The sequence below is a fragment of the Dromiciops gliroides genome, chromosome 3 (assembly GCF_019393635.1).
Source record: "Dromiciops gliroides isolate mDroGli1 chromosome 3, mDroGli1.pri, whole genome shotgun sequence".
Lineage (NCBI taxonomy): Eukaryota > Metazoa > Chordata > Mammalia > Microbiotheria > Microbiotheriidae > Dromiciops > Dromiciops gliroides.
In genome coordinates, this window is record NC_057863.1 from 561,456,578 (window position 1) to 561,480,821 (window position 24,244).

Consider the following 24,244-nt stretch of genomic DNA (forward strand, 5'->3'; position numbering starts at 1 on the left):
AAAGCTTTTTCAGCACCTATGTATATTATCATGTACTTTTTGTTGTTTTCATTATTAATATGGTCTGCAAAGTTTATAGTTTTTCTAATATTGAATTAGTCTTATATTCCTAGTATAAATCTAGCCTTGGGTACAATGTATAATCTTTTTTATTATGTTGCTATAGCTAATATTAAACTTTTTTTGCATCAATATTCATTAGGGATCTTGGTCTATAGCATTCTTTCTCTGTTTTTAGAATGCCCCCCTATAAATTATTAAAAATTTTTGATATTGGTAATTTGGTTTCCTCCTTTTTTAAAATCAAGTTAGAGGGGGGAGGCTAGGTGGCACAGTGGATAAAGCACTGGCCTTGGATTCAGGAGGACCCGAGTTCAAATCCAGCCTCAGACACTTGACACTTACTAGCTTGTGTGACCTTGGGCAAGTCACTTAACCCTCATTGCCCTACAAAAAAAACCAAGTTAGCTAATGGTTTATCTATTTCAGTGTGTGTGTTTTTCAAGAGCTCCTAGTTCCATTTATTAATACACATTCTTTTTTTTCTTTGCTTTTTGCTTTCAATTTTGGCAATTTCTTTTTTGATTTTTCAGGCCTGCTATTTTGGATTTTAATTGGAAGTTTTTATTTTGTTAGTTTTTTTTTTTAGTTATATGCTCAAATCAATGATCTACTCTTCCTCTTTTTTATTGATTAAAGTGTTTACAGATATAAATTTCCCCTTAAGAACTGATTTGGCTTCATCTTCAACATTTTTGTATGTTGTCTCATTATGGAATTAGAAATTTCATATCATTTCTTCTTTTACCCATGTGTTCTTTAGAATTGTTATTCGGTCTCCAATTAATTTTTTGTAGTTTCTTTAGTGGCCCTCTACTAAATATAATTTTATTTCATTGTTCATAAAAGATGTATACTTAATATTGCTGCTTTTCTGCATTTGTCTGTTAGGTTTTTGTGCCCTAATACATAGTAAATTTTTGTGAAGGTGTTATGCTCCACTGAGAGAAATGTGTATACTCCTTTCTTTTACCATTCCATAATGTCCAGAGGTCTATGATAATCTAAATTTTCTAAAATTTCATTCAGGTAATTTTTGTTTATTTATTTATTTTTGGTTAATATTTATCTAGATATGAGAGGGATTAATTGAGATGCCTCACTATTATATTTCTTCTGTCTATTTAACTTTTCCTTTAATAATTTATATGCAGGGGGCGGCTAGGTGGCACAGTGGATAAGCACCGGCCCTGGATTCAGGAGTACCTGAGTTCATATCCGGCCTCAGACACTTGACACTTACTAGCTGTGTGACCCTGGGCAAATCACTTAACCCCCATTGTCCCACCAAAAAAACAAAAACAAACAAAAAAAGTATAGGAAAGCACTTAAATAAAAAAAAAAATTAAAAAAAATGGGGCAGCTAGGTGGCACAGTTGATAGAGCACCGGCCCTGGATTCAGGAGGACCTGAGTTCATATCCGGCCTCAGACACTTGACACTTACTAGCTGTGTGACCCTGGGCAAATCACTTAACCCCCATTGTCCCACCAAAAAAACAAAAAAAACAAAAACAAACAAAAAAAGTATAGGAAAGCACTTAAATAAAAAAAAAAATTTTAAAAAATGGGGCAGCTAGGTGGCACAGTGGATAGAGCACCAGCCCTGGATTCAGGAGGACCTGAGTTCATATCCGGCCTCAGACACTTGACACTTACTAGCTGTGTGACCCTGGGCAAATCACTTAACCCCCATTGTCCCACCAAAAAAACAAAAAAACAAAAACAAACAAAAAAAGTATAGGAAAGCACTTAAATAAAAAAAAAAATTTTAAAAAATGGGGCAGCTAGGTGGCACAGTGGATAGAGCACCGGCCCTGGATTCAGGAGGACCTGAGTTCAAATCCGGCCTCAGACACTTAACACTTACTAGCTGTGTAACCCTGGGCAAGTCACTTAACAACCCCAATTGCCTCACCAAAAAATAAATTAAAAAAATTTAATAATTTATATGCAATATCATTTGGTATATGCGCTTACTATCAACATTGTACCTTTCAGTAAAATGTAGTTTCCTTATTTATCTTTTTAAATTAGGCCCATTTTTGCTGTTGCTTTGTTTGAGATCATGGTTGTTACTCTTGCTTTTCTTTTTTTTAACTTTAGGTGAAGCATGATAGATTCTGTTCCAGCCCCTTATTTTACCTCTATGTATGTCTTTCTGTTTTAAGTTTGTTTCTTGCAAATAACATATTGTTGAATTTTGGTTTCTAATTATTTTGTTATCTTTTTCCATTTTATAGTTGAGTTCATCTCACTCAGATTTACCATTATAATTGTTAATTGTGTATTTCCTTCGATACTACTCTCATAATTTTTCCTATTTCCTGCTCCCTTTTAAGAGTTTTTTTTTTGCTTAAGATTAATCCCTCCTTTAATCTGCCCTCCTATCTTCCCCATTTCCCTTTTATTGCCTTTTTCCCAATTAAGTAAGATGTATTTCTGTATCTAACTCTCTCTCAGAATGCATTTATTCTTTCCTCCTTTCACAAGTTCAGATGACCCATTGTTGATGTCTTTTTTTCTGAACTACTTTCTACTCTACTAATAATTTAATACTTAATTGTTTCTTATTGTTTCATGTTTGCATATCTTGTTTTCTTCTACAGCAGGAATATGAACATCTGGAGGTGGGGGGATCACTTCTTTTGTCACTCTACAATAGCCAATAGTGAACTGAATATCCAATGGGTGCTTAATCAATCTGCTGAAGGCTTTTGAATCTTCATCTCTAATAGTTTATGCTCTTAGAATAAATGAACTGCTTCTCCTTCATTCCAGAAATCCTATATTTTTGACAAACGACCACTTAGTCCTGAGATTAATTCTGCTAAGCAAGAGGAATATTCCCAAGGTCTTCTGAAACAAATGGAGAGCAGACGAGAAAAGGAATTGAAGCAGAAACAGAATGCTGAGCTAATGGACCGCCTAGAACAAGTACAGCTCACAGAAGAGTAAGTCCAGTTTGTCCTTCTCTAAATACTGGAAAATGAATTTTAGTGTTGATGGTGCCCAGTGGGATTTGATCCTGTGCTAACGTTCTCATTACCACTCAGCTATAATAACTAGCCCCAACAGAAGCCACTTCACAGAACAAAATCTCAATGTAGGAATTATTATTCTCATTGTTCTCATTAGTATAATCATTATTTAGTCTTTCTGTGACAACTGATGTTTTTAAGTGCTTTGGGATTATGAGATGCAGGCAAGGTGTCATACATTTTCCCCATTTAGACACAAATGGTTAGGTGAGTTGTAAACAAGAGTAGATGTGATGCTATGCTTTACATCAAATAGAACTCATTCCTACAGGTTACATATTGACTTAGAAAGGCATAATTTTACATTATCTATGTTATTGTAATTTTATTTTGTTGAACATTTTCCAGTTTAACCTGGTTCCTACACAGAAGTCTTGGTGAGTGAGTTTGACACCTCTGCTACATCATCAAAAAAGCATGTCTCAGGGGCAGCTAGGTGGTGCAGTGGATGGAGCACCGGCCCTGGGGTCAGGAGTACCTGAGTTCAAGTCCGGCCTCAGACACTTAACACTTACTGGCTGTGTGACCCTGGGCAAGTCACTTAACCCCAATTGCCTCACTAAAAAAAAAAAAAAAAAAGCATGTCTCTACCTTACTTAAGAACTATCTTCTCTATACTAAGGGATGGATACAACCAGAGTTAAGTTCTCAGGAGACATCTACTGGATGAAAATGAGTATATTCTAGGAAATAAAAACATACAACATATGGGCTTACAAGTGTATCTCATTTTACATAAAGGCCGCATCTAAATGCAATCATTTTTTTTCTTTCTGGTCAGTGAGGGTTAAGTTGACTTGCCCAGGGTCACACAAATAGTAAGTGTCAAGTGTCTGAGGCCAGATTTGAACTCAGGTCCTCCTGAATCTGGAGCTGTGCTTTATCCACTGTGCCACCTAGCTTCCCCCTGAATCATCTTTTTTTTTTTTTTTTGTGGGGCAATGGGGGTTAAGTGACTTGCCCAGGGTCACACAGCTAGTAAGTGTCAAGTGTCTGAGGCCGGATTTGAACTCAGGTACTCCTGAATCCAGGGCCGGTGCTTTATCCACTGTGCCACCTAGCCGCCCCTTTGAATCATCTTTTAAAAATTAAATTCTCCATTTAAAGCAATCTTGGCAATTGCTTTGGTTACGTGAATAATCCATTCTATCTTAATTTCTCTGTTTTTAAGTGTAGATGTTTATATCAAGTTTTGTATAAAATGGGACATTCATTTTAAACATTCATAGTATTATATTTTTTAGTTGCACATTGCCTTTTTGTACGTTTTTGTCTGTTTAAAAATATTAACTCTTAGTGTATAGCATCCAATTCTTCTCTTTTCCTTTTTTGCACAGTGTTTAGCACTGGGTCTCAATTACTTTTTTTTTTTTTTTTTTAGTGAGGCAATTGGGGTTAAGTGACTTGCCCAGGGTCACACAGCTAGTAAATGTTAAGTGTCTGAGGCCGAATTTGAACTCAGGTACTCCTGACTCCAGAGCCAGTGCTCTATCCACTGCGCCACCTAGCTGCCCCTCAATTACTTTTTTTTTTTTTTTTTTGGCGGGGCAATGAGGGTTAAGTGACTTGCCCAGGGTCACACAGCTAGTAAGTATCAAGTGTCTGAGGCTGGATTTGAACTCAGGTACTCCTGAATCCAGGGCCGTTGCTTTATCCACTGCGCCACCTAGCTGCCCCCCCTCAATTACTTTTAAAAAAATTTAATTTTAATTTTTAATTCTAAGTTCTCTCCTTCCTTCCATCCCCTCCCCCAGTAATTGAAAAGAAAAGAAATACTATAACTGGATCTCATTCCTAAAGGTAGTTAAATGATTTTTTCTTTATGTTCTCATCACATAGTTTCTTGTACATCCTAGTTGCTTAATAAATGTTGATTGACTGATCAATGATGATGAACTCTATTTCTTGGCAATCTCTTCTCCTTGTCCTTAGTCTTGCTGCCCAAAGATCAAAGTACTTAAAAGACAGAATGGAAGAAGCACAATATTACAAGAGGGCCTTGGATGTACAGGTAGGAGCCTAACCCTTCAAGCATCACACCATGTGCTGGTCTTGTCCAATTCAAGTGTTGGATCCCTGGGAAAACTCTCCCTCTCTCTTCATCTCTATCCTTGATTTAGATAAAGAACAGGCCACCTCCACTGCCTGTATATGAGCCTGATTCATCAGAGCCCATCTTCGGGAAGATGGATATGACCAATGAACGTCTGGCAGAGAAGAAGCAGCGGGAGCAAAAGTACATGAAGCACCAGCTGCAGACAGTGGCGGACCACAAGAGGACAGCCATCCTGCGCCAGCTGGTGGATCAGAGGCGGGATATAGAAATGTTGCAGAAGACCCAGAGAGAGTAAGGAGTCCGGGAATTGAGTCAAACAAAGCCACATAAATATTTGCACACAGATGCATACGATGCGTGCACACACAATACATGTAGAAAAGGCTTGGAACCCTCTGGGCCCCATGCACATGGTCTGCATATGCACACGAAAGCACCTCCTGCTTTAGAATGTCTGGTGCAGATGTGCACTTATCCATCCCTTCATATAGCCTACACATGCACATATGGATATACAGAACATAACCATGTGCATCCAAATACACGCAAACACTAAGCAAAAATAAGTGGGTCATGGCTAACTTAGCCAGAGACATGAAGAAGATATAGGTGCTCAGACGTGATCTTGCACCATAGCAGCGGCCATTCTGGAGCCAACCATGTGGTCTCCACACCCTCTCTTGTGCCTGCTTACTCTGCCGTTCATTTCACAACCCTAATGTTAGATAACCCAGTGAGAATGAAAAATGCCTCTAAATGACCATCATCCAACTCTCATTGCTCCCACTGACCAAGAGCAGACAATTTTTTTTTTTTAGTGAGGCAGTTGGGGTTAAGTGACTTGCCCAGGGTCACACAGCTCGTAAGTGTTAAGTGTCTGAGGCTGGATTTGAACTCAGGTCCTCCTGACTCCATGGCCGGTGCTCTATCCACTGCGCATCTAGCTGCCCCTAGAGCAGACATTTTGACTAAAGGCAGAGATATATTCCTGTGCTTCATTTTAACTTCAACCTACCAGCACTTCTAAAAACATTCTCTGGCTCACTTATAGATGTAAGGGTGTACGAAATGTCATACCTGATCAGTCAGTCATCATCCCTGCCCCCCTTGCCGCCCATACCCCCACACTTTCATATTTTTCTTCTGGTAGTCATCACTGAGGGAGAGTGGAGAGGTAATCACTATCATGCTAGCGTCAGAAGGCTTAGGAATGTTCCTGGTTCCCTACATTGTCTTTGTCCAACTCGGCCACAGAAAATCTCTCATTGCCTGTACTACCCTCAAGAGGAGTGGTTACAATCTAACTCTGAACTGCTATCTAAAAGTAGAATGTTCTTTCTTGTGAGGTAGTGAGCTCTCCATCATTGGAAGCTGTCAAGCAGAACCTAGGGGGTTTCTTGTTGGGGGATATTGTAGAGGGGACTTTCAGTCTTCAAGTGTAAGTTGCATTAGAAAGCCTCTAAGATCTCTTTCCACTCTTTAAGATTCTGAAATTCTTTAGGCATTTAGCAAACACAAAGAGTATTTACTGAGTGCTAAAGATTTTGTTTATTTTATTTTTTCTTCCAAGAGAATAGAAAGAATAAAGAATAAAAGGCTTTGGGCAGCCCTGCAGAGGTTCCCTGAAGTGCTTATGTTTGCCTAATCCTCTTGGGGGATTTCCATAGTCCTGCTGTGCTGCCCCCCCAACATGCCTGCAGAGCCTCTTAGGATTATTGTATTATTATAATATTTTAATCCGCTGTCCCTCAACATTTGTCTTTCATATGGTTCTTGGATTTCAGTAATAACTATCCTGGGTCTCTTGGCTTTTGTGCTATGGAATCTGCCCATGACAATCATGACAATAGGGGTAGTTGGATTTCAGAAATGCATTGTTATATAACCTTGAAACTACTGTAATGTTGGTGGTAAAAGTCTCATGGAGTTGGCACGACATGATTAACTACAGCAACAGGGAAGTGATTTTTCACGGATAGGCAGAGTTGACTTGGGGGAAGGTTGGGGCAGAGCAGCACGAATCTGGGACTTAAGTTGCCAGATTCAGTAGCAGAGGAACTCATGACACCAAAGGGTTTTTGAGGAGGGGTACACTAGCATTGAACTTGTTATCAGGAAACCTCTTTTGGGTTCAAGTCCAACCTTATTGCTTATAAGTTGTATGACTCTGTGGGACTCAGTGTCTTCAGGGTTCTATTCATTTCAGTCCCATTGTCAATTCTCATATGTTAGTTCAAGTCCTAATGGGCACAGAACACTGCACTTGGCAACTGGCGAGATGGATGGTTTAGGAAAGACAGAGTCTCTGCCTCAAGGGACTTGCAGTCTAATCATTTAACTTAAATGTAAAGACTGTTTCTCTTTCCACATCTCCTTTTTCTAATGTTCTTACATACATACATTTTGGGGCTGGCAAGGAACCAAGATCAGTTGATCCCATCCATTCATTACACAGGTACAGGTAAACTGAAAACCAATCCAATCCAGTAAACATTAAGTGCCTACTATGTGCCAGGCAATGGGCTAAGTACTGGGGACAAAAAGAGTCAGTCCCTGCCCTTAAGGGGCTTACAATCTAATGGGGCAGGGAAACCACTCAAAAAAGGAAGTAGGAAAGCCAGGAAGGGAGTGTGGAGGAAAGAGGGAAACCTAGATCTTCATCTATAATATCTGTGGTGTTGGAGTTTTTAGCATAAATGAACTGCTTCTGCTCCATTTCAGAAATCCTTCAATTTTGACAAATGACCCACTCAGTCTTGACATCAGTTCTGCTAAGCAAGAGGATAGCCAGGGGCATCTTGTTTCTTGGAGTTGAAACCAGGCTGAGCAGCAGGTGCAGTGGAGTGAGCCAGATTCTAGGGGACAGGACAGTGTGGAGTTGAACTTTCAATGTTACATTACTCAATTTGTTTCTTCACCTCTCACTGCTCCCAGTCCTACCCTCTGGGTCTCAGAAAAAACAAAAAACAAAAAAACAAAACCCCCACACGCATACAAACAATCTAATTCTCCTTCTGTAAGTCTTCAGTGTTGCTTGTCAACATTGCCTTTCCTGCCCGTTGGAAAAGAAACGAGGCCACCACTGGCTTCGATGCCCCATAATGAGAACTCACATATCACCTTCTTTACAACAGCCCAGTGGGGTAGGTAGTACAAATATCATTTCTCTCTTTTCACAGAACTGAGGCTCAGAGAGGAGTGACAGTTATACTACCTTCTGACTGAATAGAGTACCTCCCCCACTATACCAAGCTGCCCAGCAGAAAGGAGCCCACTGTAATATTATAGAGGAACTCTGGATGGCCTTTGTCACAGTCTTGCTTCTACCACTAGTTAGTGGGGATGACACGCTGCACTATATAGTAAAAAGAGCACTGCTTCTGGAGTCCAGAGGACCTGGGTTCAAATCCTTCCTCTGACACTTACACCCACGTGTGATCTTGGGGAAGTCAGCCTTCCCGGGTCTCCATTTCCTCAACTGTAAGATGAGGAGGGTTAGATTAGGTGGTGTCTGAAGATGTTTCCTCACTAGATCCTGTGTGACTTTGAGCATGTGGCTCAGTGTCTCTGGGCTTCTATTTGCTCATCTGCTCAAGGGGTTGGATAAGATGATAAAGACCCCACTAACTCTTGCATGCTATGATTCTAGGAAGGAAAGAGTAATGAAATTCAAAATGCAGATGCATGAACCGATTGCACACATTTTTATTAGAGGATACTGACCCCTAGTGGCTGTTGTTAGTCTAAAGCAAAGTGAGGTACAGTCACTCGTCGGTTCACTGTGTTGTCGGGGGTTCAAAATGAGAACAAAATAAACAGATGTGGAAACTAAAACTTATTTGATATTTTTATGAGGACTGGGAGAAGTTAAAGTGAAACAGTTAAGTAGGAGAAGTGACTTGGTCTACTAGGGAGAGCCCGGGACTAAGAGGAAGATGTGCTCACTGAATTTACTGTGTGACCTTGGGCACTTCACTTTACCTATCCCGGCCTCTGTGGGGTTATCTGTTAAATTAGATTAGATGGGTTCAGGAATATTCTGTGTTCTGTGGACTGCATGTTTGACTCATTAATTATCCCCAACAGTCTGATTGCATCTTTGAAGACCATTGGTAGAGAAATACCACCTCTCCCCCTCAGCCTAGGCTACAGAGTTTGTGAGAGGCAACACGGTGTTATGGAAAGCGTATTAAATATGGAGGTACGAAGGCTGTTTAGCAAGCCCCTTCACCTCCCTATGCTTCAGTTTCCTTATCTAGAAAATGAGGATCATAATCTTGCCCTCCCTGCTTCACAGGGTGCTCAAGAGTCAAGCACTCTGTAAGCTAAAGTGTAGACTGCAGGGAAATGTGAGCTGTAATTATTAGAGGCTGAGAAAACACATCATCATTGTATCTGGAGGTCAAACAAATAATCCTCTATTCATTTCTCTGCCAAAATGACACCACTGCATACATTACCAGCTACATAGCCTCCCAGGCAATGGAAGGTTTGTTTTGCTTAACAAAGAAGTTGCCTGTTTCACTTGCTGATGCCTGTTTGCTCCCCCCCCCCAGTTTATTTCTGTGCCAAATTCTGTGCCCTTAGCACCCTCTTCCCCGTGACTTCAAAAGGGTGAGATTGGAATATGGCCCACTGTAATGGCCATGATGACAGAAGGGAAAGCTTGTGACTGGTGGTCCCCTAGGGGCTGAATTTCCATTAAGTTCGATATATAGCAGAGTCATAGGAAACAATGGGTCTGGAAACCAAATTGTGTAAACTCTAGAAAACAGCAGAAGATAATGGAAAGATCACTGATTAGCCAGGGAGTTAGGAAACCTGGGTGCTAGTACTGCTCTACAATCTACCTACTGGGATACCTTGGGTAAGTTCCTTTCCCTTGCTGGCCCTTACTCTCCTCTATCATCTGAGTAGTCTTTTCCAGTTCTAATCTTCTGTGATGTCAGTAAAATCTTGATGATGTGGGGTGTGAAGAGGCTGAGTTTCATAATAATAGTGCATTTATATAGTGCATTAAGGTTTTCAAAGCACTTTTTTTTTTTTTTTGCGGGGCCATGGGGGTTAAGTGACTTGCCCAGGGTCACACAGCTTAGTAAGTATAAAGTGTCTGAGGCTGGATTTGAACTCAGATACTCCTGAATCCAGGGCCGGTGCTTTATCCACTATCCACTGTGCCACCTAGCTGCCCCTCAAAGCACTTTTATTGTTATTATTGATGTCCTTTTACAGATGAGGAAACTGAAGAAAGACACAAGTTAAGTGACTTGCACAAGGGTCACACAGCTAGGAAGTGTCTGATGGTACATTTGAACTCAAGACTTCCTGACTCCACTGTACCACCTAACTGCTGCATAGTGATATCCAAAAGGGATGGAGATCTGCCCTTGGAGTCAGAAAGACCTGGGTTCAAGACCTTCCTCCAACCTAAGCTCTCAGCAAGTCACTTAACCATTCAGGCCTGTAGATAGCTCTCTAAGCCTAAAAGTTGCTAAGGTACTGACCCATATTGGCAGAGAAAGTTCCCTGCCAAGAGCTCTGAAATCACAGGTCTATTTCCTGCCCCCTGTTGATTTTAATAATGTTAATAATCAACATTTATATGTGCTTTAAGGTCTTCAAAGCATACCCATACCCCATACCCCTTCTTAGTTTCACAACCCTGGGAAGTAGACATATTATTATTCTTATTTCATAGATGAGGAAACTGAGGCAGACAGGGATTAAGTGACTTGCCAGAATGAATAGTATCTGAATTATGAGTTGGATGGTGGTGTTGCTCACAGGCTTCTAGAGCAGGGTGGGACAGCAGAGATCGTGGGATCCTCCCCACTCATTTTACAGAGGAGGAAACAGAGGCCCAGAATCAGAGCCTTTGTTTCTGAGAGATGATTGGACTGCACCAAAGCATTCTGTTTGCAGCACAATCCCACGTCAAAGGGAGGGCGGGAGAAGGCCTAAGAACCTGGCTGAGTCTTTGTCTGCCAGGGTTTGTCGCAGCCTCTGTCTAGAGCTGATGCAACTCGTTCTTTTTAGGCACTTGGCAGAAAGGATGGCGGAGCTCGAGAGGACAATGAAGATGAACCAAGGCCTGCAAGACAACTGGGAGAAGAGCGCTGAGCTGAAGAGGCATCGGGACATGGAGGAGAAGATCTTCAAACGGTCAGTGAGCTCAGCCGGGCTTGAGGACAAAGAGCTCACTCGTGTCACATCCCCCGGCTTCTCCACCTTTGCCTCTCCACACAGGGGCCTTATTCTTCTTGGGCTCTTTCTGTAGGCAGTGTTCTTGGCCAGAGGAAGAATGGAGACCCCCTCAGAGGGCTCCTCTCTGTGCTGGCAGGCAGTGGGGGGGGGCAGAAAGAAATATCATTTCTGGAAGTGGTGCTGACCAGCAGAGGAGTATGAGGAATAGAAAGTGGAGACATTCATTCATTCATTATTATTAAACATTTTATTTAAAGTTTTGAGTTCCAAATTCTATCCTCCCCTCCTCTCCCTTTCCTGAGATGGCAAACAATCAGATATAGGTTATATATGTAAACAACCTATTATTATTATTATTATATTTTTTTCAGGGCAATGAGGGTTAAGTGACTTGCCCAGGGTCACACAGCTAGTACATGTCAAGTGGCTGAAGCCGGATTTGAACTCAGGTCCTCCTGAATCCAGGGCCGGTGCTTTATCCACTATGCCGCCTAGCTGTACCCTAAACAACCTATTATTATTAGAAGTATAGTATGTAAGGAATTAATTGTGTTTTGGGGTTTCCATGACCACATCTTTGCTTCATTAATGGTCAGACTGAAAAGATGCAATCTTGAAAAGTCTAAGAGAAGATGAGTATGTACTTGAAGAGATTATAGAAAAGAACATTTATTGAGTCAAAGTATCAAACTAAGTACCTAAGTCTCCCCTAGTGGTTCCCCTATGCCCACATGGGCCTGGCCAAATTATAATGGGGACAGCCCAGGGAGTTGAACATCTTTTCAGTCTGACCATAATGAAGCAAAGATGTGGTCATGGAAACCCCAAATCACAATTAATTCCTTACAAGTACCAGGCATTAAGGGAGAGAAAATGGGAAATAAAACATATTTCTCACCTCCTGGAGTATGCATTATAATGGGGAAAAATGATGCTCATTATGTGCAAATATGCTATGCCATACCATAAATACTTATGACTAATGCCTAGGCCTTGTTGTCACTGCCTCTGCTCAGATCCCACTAATAGTTCCTTTTAATTTTTTTTTTGTGAGGCAATTGGGGTTAAGTGACTTGCCCAGGTTCACACAGCTAGTAAGTGTCAAGTGTCTGAGGCTGGATTTGAACTCAGGTCCTCCTGAATCCAGGGCCGGTGCTTTATCCACTATGCCGCCTAGCTGCCCCACTAATAGTTCCTTATTGCCTCAATGATGGATGCAATACTATGTTTTGGCACTCAGTGCCCTCCACAATCTGGTTTTAACCCACTTTTCCAGTCTTATTTCACATTTCTCTCTTTCTGTAATCTACATCCCAAATGAAGGGGACCAGGTTGTTCCCCTGCCTTCTCCATGCTCTGTGCATTTATGCAGGTTAGGTCATCCCCTATCCCTGGAATGGTCCTCTCTTTCCTCATCTTTTGCTATTGGGATTATTGAAATCCTTCTCTTTTTTCAAGCTCCAACTCAGGCACCACCTCCACCATGAAGTCTGCCTTGCTTCCTCTGGCTGAAAGTGATCTCTCTTACTATAAATTTCCCTAGAGTTCCTTAGTCTGGCTCTTCCCTTAGCCCATATCCCACAGTTCCTGGTATTATATTTTTTGATAGTTATTGATAAATGCATATCTCCAGAATCGACAGTAAGCACTGAGTTTGCTCCTGTGTATATGTATACACACACATAAAAACATATATAGCTTATGTGATGTATGTATATATATAGCTTATATATATATATACACACAATAGTACATATATAATACACCTACTATATGTGTCAATAATCTTTTGTGGCTTCAATGAAATGGTCAATACTGATGATGTGAAGTAGAGAGACGCTATGTCATAATAATAACAATTATACAATACAGGAAAGCTTGCAAAGTACTTTATAAATATTAACTGAGTGACTTGTGTAGTGTCACAGCTAGGAAGCGTTTGACGGTGCATTTGAACTCAAGTTTTCCTGAATCCAGGTCCAGCGTTCTATCCATTGCACCATCTAGCTGCTTCTTAGTGGATAGAGTTGACCTTGGAGTCATAGGTGTATGTATCTATCTATCCATCCTTCCATCTATCCATCCATCCATCCATCCATCCATCCATCCATCCATCCATCCATCCATCCATCCATCCATCCATGCATGTGCGTGTCACATGGAGAGAAATTTCTTCTTGCCTCTTCCCCTAGTGCTTAGTGTTGTGCTTACATATAATAGGTACTTAATGCATGGCTGAATAAAATGAATGAGTGTCTCAACTATCCATTCTTTTTCTTTTCTTTTTGTGGGGCAATGAGGGTTAAGTGACTTGCCCAGGGTCACATAGCTAGTAACTGGTGTCAAGTGTCTGAGGCCGGATTTGAACTCAGGTCGGCCTGACTCCAGGGCTGGTGCTCTATCTACTGCACCACTTAGCTGCCCTCAACTATGCATTCTTCATTTTTATCCACCAAGCCTCTGAGCACATTTTTGGATTGCCACAGTTAGTCACCACCATTTCCAGAAATGAAATGTCTCTGTCTTTGTCTCTGTCTATATATCCTGACCCTATTATTTCATTGGCACAGGGAACTTGTGGTAAGGAAGCTTCCTTTACACATGCAGATTGGCCCTTACTCTGTAACATAGCATCTTAGAGATTCGCCCGGGTCACATATTTATCATGTGTGTATCTCACCCACTTGTGTGTGACACAAGGGCATGGGTCTTGAATCTTCAGTCGTCATCTATCTATGCACTATATTGTGGTGCTTCTCTGTTCTTTGTATATAATAATAGATGTCTGCTAAATTGAATGGAAGTGATGGATTCTTATTCTTTATGTTCTTAGGGCTTCTGACAAGTTGTTCATCCTGGATCAATGCGAGAAGTATCGACGCTGTTGCCAGTGTAAGAGGCGTCTGAACAACTGTGGGGAAACTAACCTGTGGCCGATGACCAGACACTTACATGGCTCCAGACTGCTGGTTTAAAAAGAATGTTTGGGCCTGGGTTTCCTGGGGAAAAGTTCTACTCTTTTGGATGTGGTGATGTGACTGTGGACTGCTTATCACACCTCAATGAAAACAATATTATGAGGTTTTTTTGTGCCTTCGGTTTTAGAAGTCTTTTTCTCTATGTTCTCTAGTAGAGTTCACATAAAAAAAATCAAATGGAAAAAATAGGTTCCCCCCTTCCTGGTCACCCCAGTTGATTGTCAATGCTTCTGTCTGCTTGGAGTTAAGGTGGGAGTATGGTGGTAAGGGCTAGATTACCACTGGCTTAGGGCCCCGGGGATGGGAGCAATGGTTATTCCTGTCCCTCTGTTTGGTGGGATTTGTGAGACTGGGATGCTACTGTGTTATCCCTGCCCCTATGTGACCTTGGGCAAGTCACTTTATTCTTTTGTGCTATAATAAGCATTATTATAATAAATATTTTTCAAAGTGCCTACCTGTGCGTGGCATTTGATAATAGCAACTGTCCACCCCTTAGTTAACCCTATCTTCTCCAGGGCAACTGGAAGCATTAGGGTTGGAGTCACAACCACAGGTGGGGCCCAAGCCTAAGAGAGTTAATGGGACCTGAGTAGAAGGCTTAGGGGCCTGAGGCTTTGTCTGGTAAGAATAGAAGGTAGAAGACAGCAGAAAGCCTCCCTGAAGATCAAACAGGTTTGAATTCTGGGGGAGGTCCAGGCAGTGTGGGGAGCAGGGGACCTAATTCTCTGATACTAGTGGAACAAAACTCTTATCAGGAGGGGGATATATGGAGGAATAATAGGCATATGAAGGTAGATCAAAAAGGGATGATCCAAAGTAAAAGGACTGGAGGAATCTTGACAGCCCCCTCCCCTCTGGTTCTTAAAGAGGGGCATTTCCTAGTCAGCCCTTGTTACCGAGCCATGAGTTGGTTAGAATATTTCCTTACCTTTCTTTTTTTCACATAGGACACACTTATAAATGTACTGGCATATTCTAAATATCATCCTCTCCCTTCTCCCTCCTCATGATCAACCATAGTAATCCAAACATCCATAAGTTTTACATCCATCCAAACTCCAAACACCATGTGTCCGTCCCCACAACCTCCACCGTCCCTTATCTTTCTACCTTGCATATTACTATCTCCTTTCCCAGTTGGACACAGAAAGACGAATGAGGAAACCTGATGTGATGTGAACACACTGCAATCACAATATCATTTTAAGCAGTCTTGGTTTCTTTTTATACTTCGTTTTTGCTGATTGCATGGGTTGTGCCATCAGCAAATACCAAAGAGAAGAGCACATGATCATATTATTACATAGAATCTTAGATTCTTGGGAGTTGGACAGGACCTCAGGTGAACTGATTCAGCCCCCTACCTGAAGTATGGATCCCATCCTTGACAAGTAGTCATCTAGCATGTGCTTGAAGAAGACGTCCAATAACAGGGAACTCACCACTTCTGGAGGAAACCTTTGGTTTGAGTGGTTGGAAATTCTTCATGTTGATCTGAAATTTGTTTCCTTGTAATTTACAATCCTAGTCAAGCTCCAAGCTTAATAAAGATCAGCTTAATTCTCATCTGTTCTGGATAAACAGGTGGTTGTTGTGTGTTGTTGAGTCGTTTCAGTCATGTCTGACTCTTCATGACCCCATTTGGGGTTATTTTGGCAAAGATGGTTGAGTGGTTTGCTAATTCTTCAGCTCATTTTACAGATGAAGAAACTGAGGTAAATAGAGATAAATGACTTAGGTGATTCCCAAAAAAAGGGATAACACTCTGGCACTGATTTTATTAACCAGGTGGTTGCTATAGCTTCTTCCATAATAATTGTAGTTTTAGGGTATTTAAAAGTCATTTTTAGAAATCTAATTTGTCTGTCTTGTCAATATCTGATCAAAACTGGTCAGTCTTTATAATTCAATTTGTGCAAGATGGCTAAACCTACTTTACAGCCCTGGTGTGGTAGGTGGGCATTAAGAACTGGGTTGTGCCCTTGTTCAGGAAAATCAGATAATGGTTGCAAACCCACAGCCTCAAGTATTGTAGGAGTGAGGTGCTCATTTGGAGACAGATGTAGATATAGCCTTAGCATCTGCTCAAATACTTTGTGTGGAAGCTATTATCTCCCAAGTGAGCCCATGCCATTGTTCTACAGCTCCTCATATTAGATAGATCTTAAGCACAGTTCATAATTATATTTTACAAAGCAAAGACAAGCTAGAATCTAAGAAGAAGTGTGTTCAGTCTTGAAGCTTGCGGGGAATGAGGGGGAAGGGAACAAGCACTAGTACCTACCATGTGCCAGGCTTTGTGCCAAGTGCTTTATTTAATTTGATCCTCAAAATTTGAGAAGTGTTATTATGATCCTCATTTTTTACAGTTGAGGAAACTGAGGAAGACAAGTGATTATTAAATGGTTTCCCAGTGTCATGTAGCTCAGAAGTATCTGAGGCTGGATTTGAACTTATTTCTTCCTCACTTCAGGCCCAGCAGTCTTATCTATTGTGCCTTTTAACTTAGGGAATTTATATGGGAGAGGAATGTTTTGAGAGGCACAAAACGAGGGTGTATATTGATGGAATTCATTGGACCCTGTAAGGTTGAGTGTAGGCAAAATTATGATGTGATACTCCCATTTCTATGTCCTTTCTTTTTAAGTCTTTATTGACCTTACCTACTTTTTCAAAAAATATTCCTCCCTCTTCTCCTATTTAGTGTGAGCTATCTTGTAACAAAAAAGAAGAAAAGCAGTTTACTAAAGTTAACTGACATCACTTGATGTGGTATTTTCAATGTTAAATGCCCATAGTCCCTCACCCCTGCAAATCAGGGAGAGAGATGCATCTTTGGAGAAAAGCTTGTTCAATTTAATTATGTAGCATTTAGGTTCACATTTTTTTTTGTCATGATTTTTAATTTTTTTGTAGTCATTGTGTATATCATATTTTTGGTTCTGCTTACAAAGCTTTTGCATCAGTGGACAGAAATTTTCCCATGCTTTTCTGAATTATTCATACTCATCATTTCTTTTTTATATACTAATTTCTTACAGTAAAAATTCCATTAAGTTCAAGTGCCAAAATTAAAAAAAAATTTTTTTGGTGAGGCAATTGGGGTTAAGTGACTTGCCCAGAGTCACACAGATAGTAAGTGTTAAGTGTCTGAGGCCAGATTTGAACTCAGGTCCTCCTGAATCCAGGGCCAGTGCTCTATCCACTGCACCACCTCACTGCCTCCAAGTGCCAAAATTTATTCATCCATTTATCAGTCAGTGGACATCTACTTTGTTTCCAGTTCTTCCCTAACACCAAACCAAACATTTTGATGTATAAGAGGCTTTTCTTTTTGTCTCTGACCTCCTTGAGTTTCTGTGCCCTTTTAGACACTTAAATACCACTTCCCTCTAACACCAACTTCCAACAACTGCTTAGATCCTTCATTCCTCTTGTTATGAGGAAGGATATTTGTTGAGTCAGTAGTAACTTGGTGTATTTTTGTTAAATAAATGACCTTTTCTAAGAGTATTTTAAGGAGAGGAGAATCCTAAGGAGTGTTGCTCCAGTAGTGGAATTTTAAGCATTATAGTACTTGGATAGAGGAGATATTTTAGGGTAGAATGTCTTTCAAACCCCATCCACTAAGTTGCAATGGAGAGGAATCCTACTTAGGAGGCCAGCCCTTGGGCCTCAGCAATTTCTCCAATAAAGTTTAATTCAAAAAAAGCATCAGAGGTATCCATAATTACTGGGTAGAGCACTCAGATGTTCACAGAATACAATAATAATCACAGAACAGAGAAAACAATCAAGAATGAGGAAACATGATTAAATCAATGGAAAGAGTCCTAGACTCAGAGTAAGAAGACCAGGTCCAAGTTCTTTTATGTGTGACCATGGTCAAGTCATTCCAAGTCTGATCCTTGGTCATTACATATAAAAAACAGCATGTATTATACTCATCTCTGATTGTCTTTTTTTTTTTTACGGGGCAATGGGGTCAAGTGACTTGCCCAGGGTCACACAGCTAGTAAGTGTCAAGTGTCTGAGGCCAGATTTGAACTCAGGAACTCCTGAATCCAGGGCCAGTGCTTTATCCACTGCGCCACCTAGCCGCCCCTATACTCATCTCATAATGTTGTTGTAGTGTCATTGATGCAAGGATGCAAAGTCATTTGGAATCTTAAAGGCTTGAAAGAACCATGATTCTCCCCAGTATGGATACTTCTAACAACATGTATATTACAAACCCTCCATGTTTTAAACATAGAATTCTAATTTTAGTAATGGAAGAGACCTTAGACGTCATCTAGTCCTTAGCTTCTTAAACTATGGGTTGTGACTCCATATGGGGTTGTGTAACTGAATGTGGGGGTTGTAAAAAATTTGGCAACAGGAAAAGGTTATGCATACCTATTTTATATATATGTCCAAAATTGCATAAAAATGTCTCAGATGAAAAGGGGTCATGAGTGAAAAAAGTTTAAGAAGCCCTGATCTAGTCATTTGTCAGATGAGGCAAATGAATTCTATAGAGTTGAAGTGATTTGCCCAAGGTCACATGGCTCATTAGCACCCAGGGAAAGATTTGAATCCAGATATTCTGATAACAGAATATCACACTGCTTCTTTGTGGCCCAAAGTTTTCATTATCTGGTAGCCACCTCTAATAAACACCTGATCTGTCCATCCCTTGGACTATACTTGAGCCTATCCTAAATGGGAGAACTATGAGTTCACACTCTGCCTTTGAAAATCCATTAGCCTTTGAAAACCCAAGATCATGATACCATGATGAGGCATCATAGTTGGACTTTAGTGGATACTTTTAACTCTAAAGTGCCATTTTAAAAGAAAGTCATCATGATTGCTAATAACAATATTTATATGCCCTCTGATTTGTTTACATACACTCATACTTCCATGGCTCAGTGACCTAACTGAAGTCCTTCCAGTGATGATCTAATCCTTTGCCATTTTGTAAAACTTCCTGAAAATCCTTCTGGGTTGGAGGGTCAACCCAACATTTTTGAGTCCTTCTTTAAGATCTCTTGACATTGTATAGATATCAGTGGAGCTCACAGGTTCTCCTTGACATCCCTCTTGCTACATGCTTAGCCCACCTCCATTTCTGGTTATACATTTTTTTTTTGATGTACGCTGATGCTGGTATACCCCCATGATGCATCTCTTTGTTGTCCTTTTAGTGACCTACAATTATACATTCTCTGGAGATTGTGGAATTCCATGATTCCTGTGGAATTCTAGTATTGTTAAAGATTGTTACTGGAAAGGTGAGCTCTTATTAAATGGAGACACTTAGAATTATTAAGCACATTGTATGATTTTCCCCAAAACGTTGTAACCTTATATGTTCTCGTTAGTTAGCTCGAGGACTACTTCATTGTCAATATGTAGTGTCTGTTCGAGATATTTTACTGATAGACCAGATCAATGAGCTATTCCATCTAGTTTTATAGCACAATCTAGAAATAGATATTTTTAAAAATCCATTTTGCTTTTTTGACAGCTATATACCATACACCATTCTTTAGAATTATTAAGAATATTATTCATTTGAATGATTATGAATCTTTTTTAGGTGGCTTTGTAATGTTCTGGCAAATGAAGAAGTTAGTAGTGTTATCTAGAACAGGAGTATTCTGGAGGACCTCACCTCATTTAGTGCTTTCAATATGGAAACCTAAAATACTAACCCCTCCATTGTGTTTAAAAAATTAATATTGGGGCAGCTAGGTGACACAGTGGATAGAGCACTGGCCCTGGAGTCAGGAGTACCTGAGTTCAAATCCGGCCTCAGACACTTAACACTTACTAGCTATGTGACCCTGGGCAAGTCACTTAACCCCAATTGCCTCACTAAAAAAAAACACAAAACAAAATTAATATTAGTGTTGCAAAAGTTTCTTTGGTCTGGTATTCTTAATTTCCTTTGACACTTTTGAATCAGGGACAGTATTAAGATAGAGCATGTTTTTAATCCCCCAAGAAATCATAATTGTTGATCAGAGGGGTGTCCTTAGTTTTCTGGGAAAGGCCAAGGGTACATGTGATATTGACATCATTCTCTTTGGTAAATAATTCAAGATCTCTAATGGAAAACTATGTACTTTTGACTTTCTTTGATGTGGGATGTCTTCATCTTCTGCCTCATAATTTTATTAAACTCTGAGCTAGCTATTGCTTGAGTCAGTGTGTTCTCTCTTTAGCAGGTAAATTTTGTTGGTCAGAACTTCTCTCCATGCAAAATCCTTGCACATTAGTAATATGTTTCTCTGACTTCCATCTGAACTCTGCTAGGCATCCTCCATGAAAATGGCAAATATCTTTGGTGACATATACTTCCTTGTTCTATGTCTCATTTAATATTAATAATCATAAGGGCACAAAACAATTTTTTTTGCAGGGAAATGAGGGTTAAGTGACTTGCCCAGGGTCACATAGCTAGTGTCAAGTGTCTGAGGCCCAATTTGAACTCAGGTCCTCCTGAATCCAGGATTGGTGCTTTATCCATTGCACAACCTAACTGCCCCAAAACAATTATTTCTTAATCCATCTCTTAAGGAACCTTGTAAGAGTTTTACAAGTGCATAGGAGACACTTTGTTGGAGGAAAACATCTAGGACTTCATTTTGCTGTACTGAGTCAATTTTTAAAAAAAAATTCAACAAACTATAATCGTAGGGGATCTTGTATTATCTGAACCTTTCAGTCAACTTTGTATTTTTCTTTCTTCTATGGCTTCCATGGCTAGAGAGTTCACTACCATGTGGCCAACCTGCTGCTGCTGAGACTCTCTGTTCTTAGGATGGTCACTAGAAATCAGACATTATTTGTCATTGGGTCTCAAAGACTTTCCAACATGGTAGAACTTAGAATTTATTGCATTCATCTGGTACAGACTTTGAAAACTCAAGGTCACTTGTGTGCCATGATGAGGCATGTAGTTAGGATATAATGTTATAATTATACCATTATTTTAATACATTGATTATTAATAGCTCATTATTGGTATTAATAATCAATGTATTAAAATAACAGTATGGTGATTTTTCTTCTGTTCTCCTCTGGATATTCTGAACAAGTAATCCATTTTAAACTTCTCTGTATAATATATACCCTCTAACCAGTTCTTTCCCTGTAACCAGAGTGGAAAAGAGATTGCTGAGTAGGAGTAAAAACCAAGGTGTTAAGCAAAATTTTTAAGTGTTAACAAGCCATGGACATAAATAAAAAACAGGCAAGCATTAAAGTCAGGCATTTTTGCCAAGTAAGCTATGGGAAACTTCTCTGAACTGTATAGAATCTTGGGAAATGGCCCAGGTTAATCACAGTTCTTCACAAAATCATAGACTGCCAAGAGCTGGAAGGGTCATCAGATGGCATCTAGCTCAACTGCCACCTAAAACATGAATTACTTTTATGTGTCATCACCAACAAATGGTTGTCTAGCTGCTGCTGCTGCTTCTTTTTTTTTTTTTTTTTTGGTGAGGCAATTAGGGTTAAGTGACTTGCCCAAGGTCACACAGCCAGTAAGTGTCAAGTGTCTAAGACCGGATTTGAACTCAGGTCCTCCTGAATCCAGGGACAGTGCTCTATCCACTGTGCCATCTAGCTGCCCAACAGTGAACAAATTTAATTGTTCAGAAGTTCTTCATATTGAGTCTAAATCTTTCCAATTCTTATTCTGTCCTCAAGTGGGTCAAGGAGAATGAGTCTGATTTTTAAGGCTGTTTGACTACTGGGTATAGTCCATTTTTAGAGGCTGATAGTTTCTAATGTCACATTGCTTTTAAAAATTTCTGTTGTTCTCCATACCCCCTTGATGCAAATTGGGTGGGTTCTGAGGTCTGCTCTTTCATTTAATAAACTTGGATATATTTTTCTTGTGTGAAAGAAATGTATGTGGGTCTATGGGCAAATAGGCACATAGAGCTACATATAGATCCACAGAATATTATAGCTGGGAGGAATCCTAGGGATTCTCATGAATTATTTCATTCCAACTCCTGTCATTTTATACTTAGGTAAACTGAGGTCCCAAGAGGTTATGTGATTTGCCTAAGATGACACAAAAATTAATAAAAGAGGAAATATTAGTACCAGTTTCCTTTTTAACTTTTATTTTTTACCACTAAGGGATCTATTAGAATCCTAATTTAGATATTTGGAGTTTGAAGATGTAGACGAGAAATGAAAGAGTACTTGTGTTTTCATCACTGCTAGTGGCACAGTGGATAGAGGGCAGTACCTCGAGTCAGGAAGATCTGAGTTCAAATCCAGCTTCAGACATTTACTAGCTATTTGACCCACTGGGCAAATCACTTAACATCAATTTGCCTCAGTTTCCTCAAATGTAAAATAGGGATAATAATAGCACCTGCCTCACAAGGTTGTTGTAAGGATCAAATGAGATATTACCAAAGTGCTTTGCCCAGGGGTCACAAGGCTGGTAGGTGTCTGAGGCAAGATTTGTTTTCAAGTGTTTGAGTATGAGACTAACACTCTGTCCACTACCCCACCTAGGCCCAAAGGGTAGAAATTATAGGGAGGCATATTTTGATTTAAGATGAGGGGGCACATATTAACAATTTGAGCTGGCCAGTTCAAGGGCTGCCTTGAGAAGTAGTAAATTTCTGATCACAGTGGGTTTTCAAACAGGACCCTTTGTCAGGAATGTTGGAGAAGGAATTAACTGCTTGGATAGAGACTAAACTGAGATGACCTCTGAGTTCCTTTCTAACGATTTTATCATTCTAGAAGGATTCTGTGTCTAAAATGGTCTTGGGGAGGGAGGTAGTTTGGTATAGATGGGTGCTTCAAACCATTGAGCCCAGTCTTGCTGTTCACTTTGCTAGGCAACTGTAATTATCTTTTAAATTTTTTTTTTTTGCCATTGATTGATCTCCCACCATACATAATAGAAATGCATATGGCCGCTGCTTTACAACAGCTTACTTTCTGAATATGCAAGTTAACCAACAAAAAAACTATCCATTTAGTAGCATCAACTACACAAGGACACTGTACCCATGTCCCTTTTCTCTCTTTTATATTTCTTTTACAATTGTGTTCCAACTGACAGATCCCTAAGAATCCCCACCCCCCATCCCTGAGGACAGTGAAATGAATCAAAGGGTGGGGGAGAGGCAAAGGGAAGACCTACTCACTGTCAATTCCCATCATGGATGCTGGGAAAGTTTCCCACTGGCTCTGGTAGCTTGGTTTACACAAGCCCTCAAGAGGGAGGGGGAACTTAAAGAGATCCAAGGAAAGCATGAAAATTGATTTCCAGTGAACAAGGCAGAATACAGAAAACCATAAACTGATTTGGCAAGGAAAATTGTGCTGAAAACCAGTGAGGAACAATTCCTCTTCCTGATGCTAGTGACCCCTATGAATAAACATGGAATATTAGAATGTTAAGGGAAGAGGCTCATCTAGTTCAACCACTCCCTGAAGCACAGATCCCTCACAAATGGTTATCCAGAATATACTTGAATATCTCCAATGTTGCCTCCAGTGGCAATCTGTGCCACATTGGAGAGCTCTAATTGTTAGACTTCTTTTATATTGAGCTGAAATCCACCTTCTCTGTAACTTCTACCTGTTCCTCTTAGTCTTGCTTTCTTGGGTCAAGGAAAACAAATGGCAATTAGTGGACATAATGAAATTGAAACAAATCTTTAAGTACCTGTTATATATAAGTCACTATGAGATTTTTTTTTCTTTGCCCACACTTGTGATTTCCTTGGTGCACAGAACTCCTAGTATAAAAATTCTCTCTGCCAATGCCAGCAACTCTTCTTTAATTTGTAGTTGTAAAGAGCTGCCATGGGATTCTTGAGCCAAGATAGTGGAATAGAAGCAACCCAGCTGAATTCTTTCAATATTCCC

General features: G+C 40.1%; 1 protein-coding gene across 1 annotated transcript in view; it reads left to right on the forward strand.

Annotated features, from left to right (window-relative positions):
• CCDC81 (coiled-coil domain containing 81) overlaps window positions 1-16,032 on the forward strand; it is a 66,493-nt gene extending 50,461 nt beyond the window's left edge. The window contains exons 11-15 of the mRNA XM_043990735.1: window positions 2,841-3,013; window positions 5,033-5,111; window positions 5,221-5,447; window positions 11,193-11,318; window positions 14,194-16,032. Of these exons, the coding sequence (XP_043846670.1) occupies window positions 2,841-3,013; window positions 5,033-5,111; window positions 5,221-5,447; window positions 11,193-11,318; window positions 14,194-14,335 (747 nt within the window). The 3' untranslated portion in view covers window positions 14,336-16,032. The remainder of the gene's footprint in view (window positions 1-2,840; window positions 3,014-5,032; window positions 5,112-5,220; window positions 5,448-11,192; window positions 11,319-14,193) is intronic.
• Window positions 16,033-24,244: the final 8,212 nt, after the last annotated feature.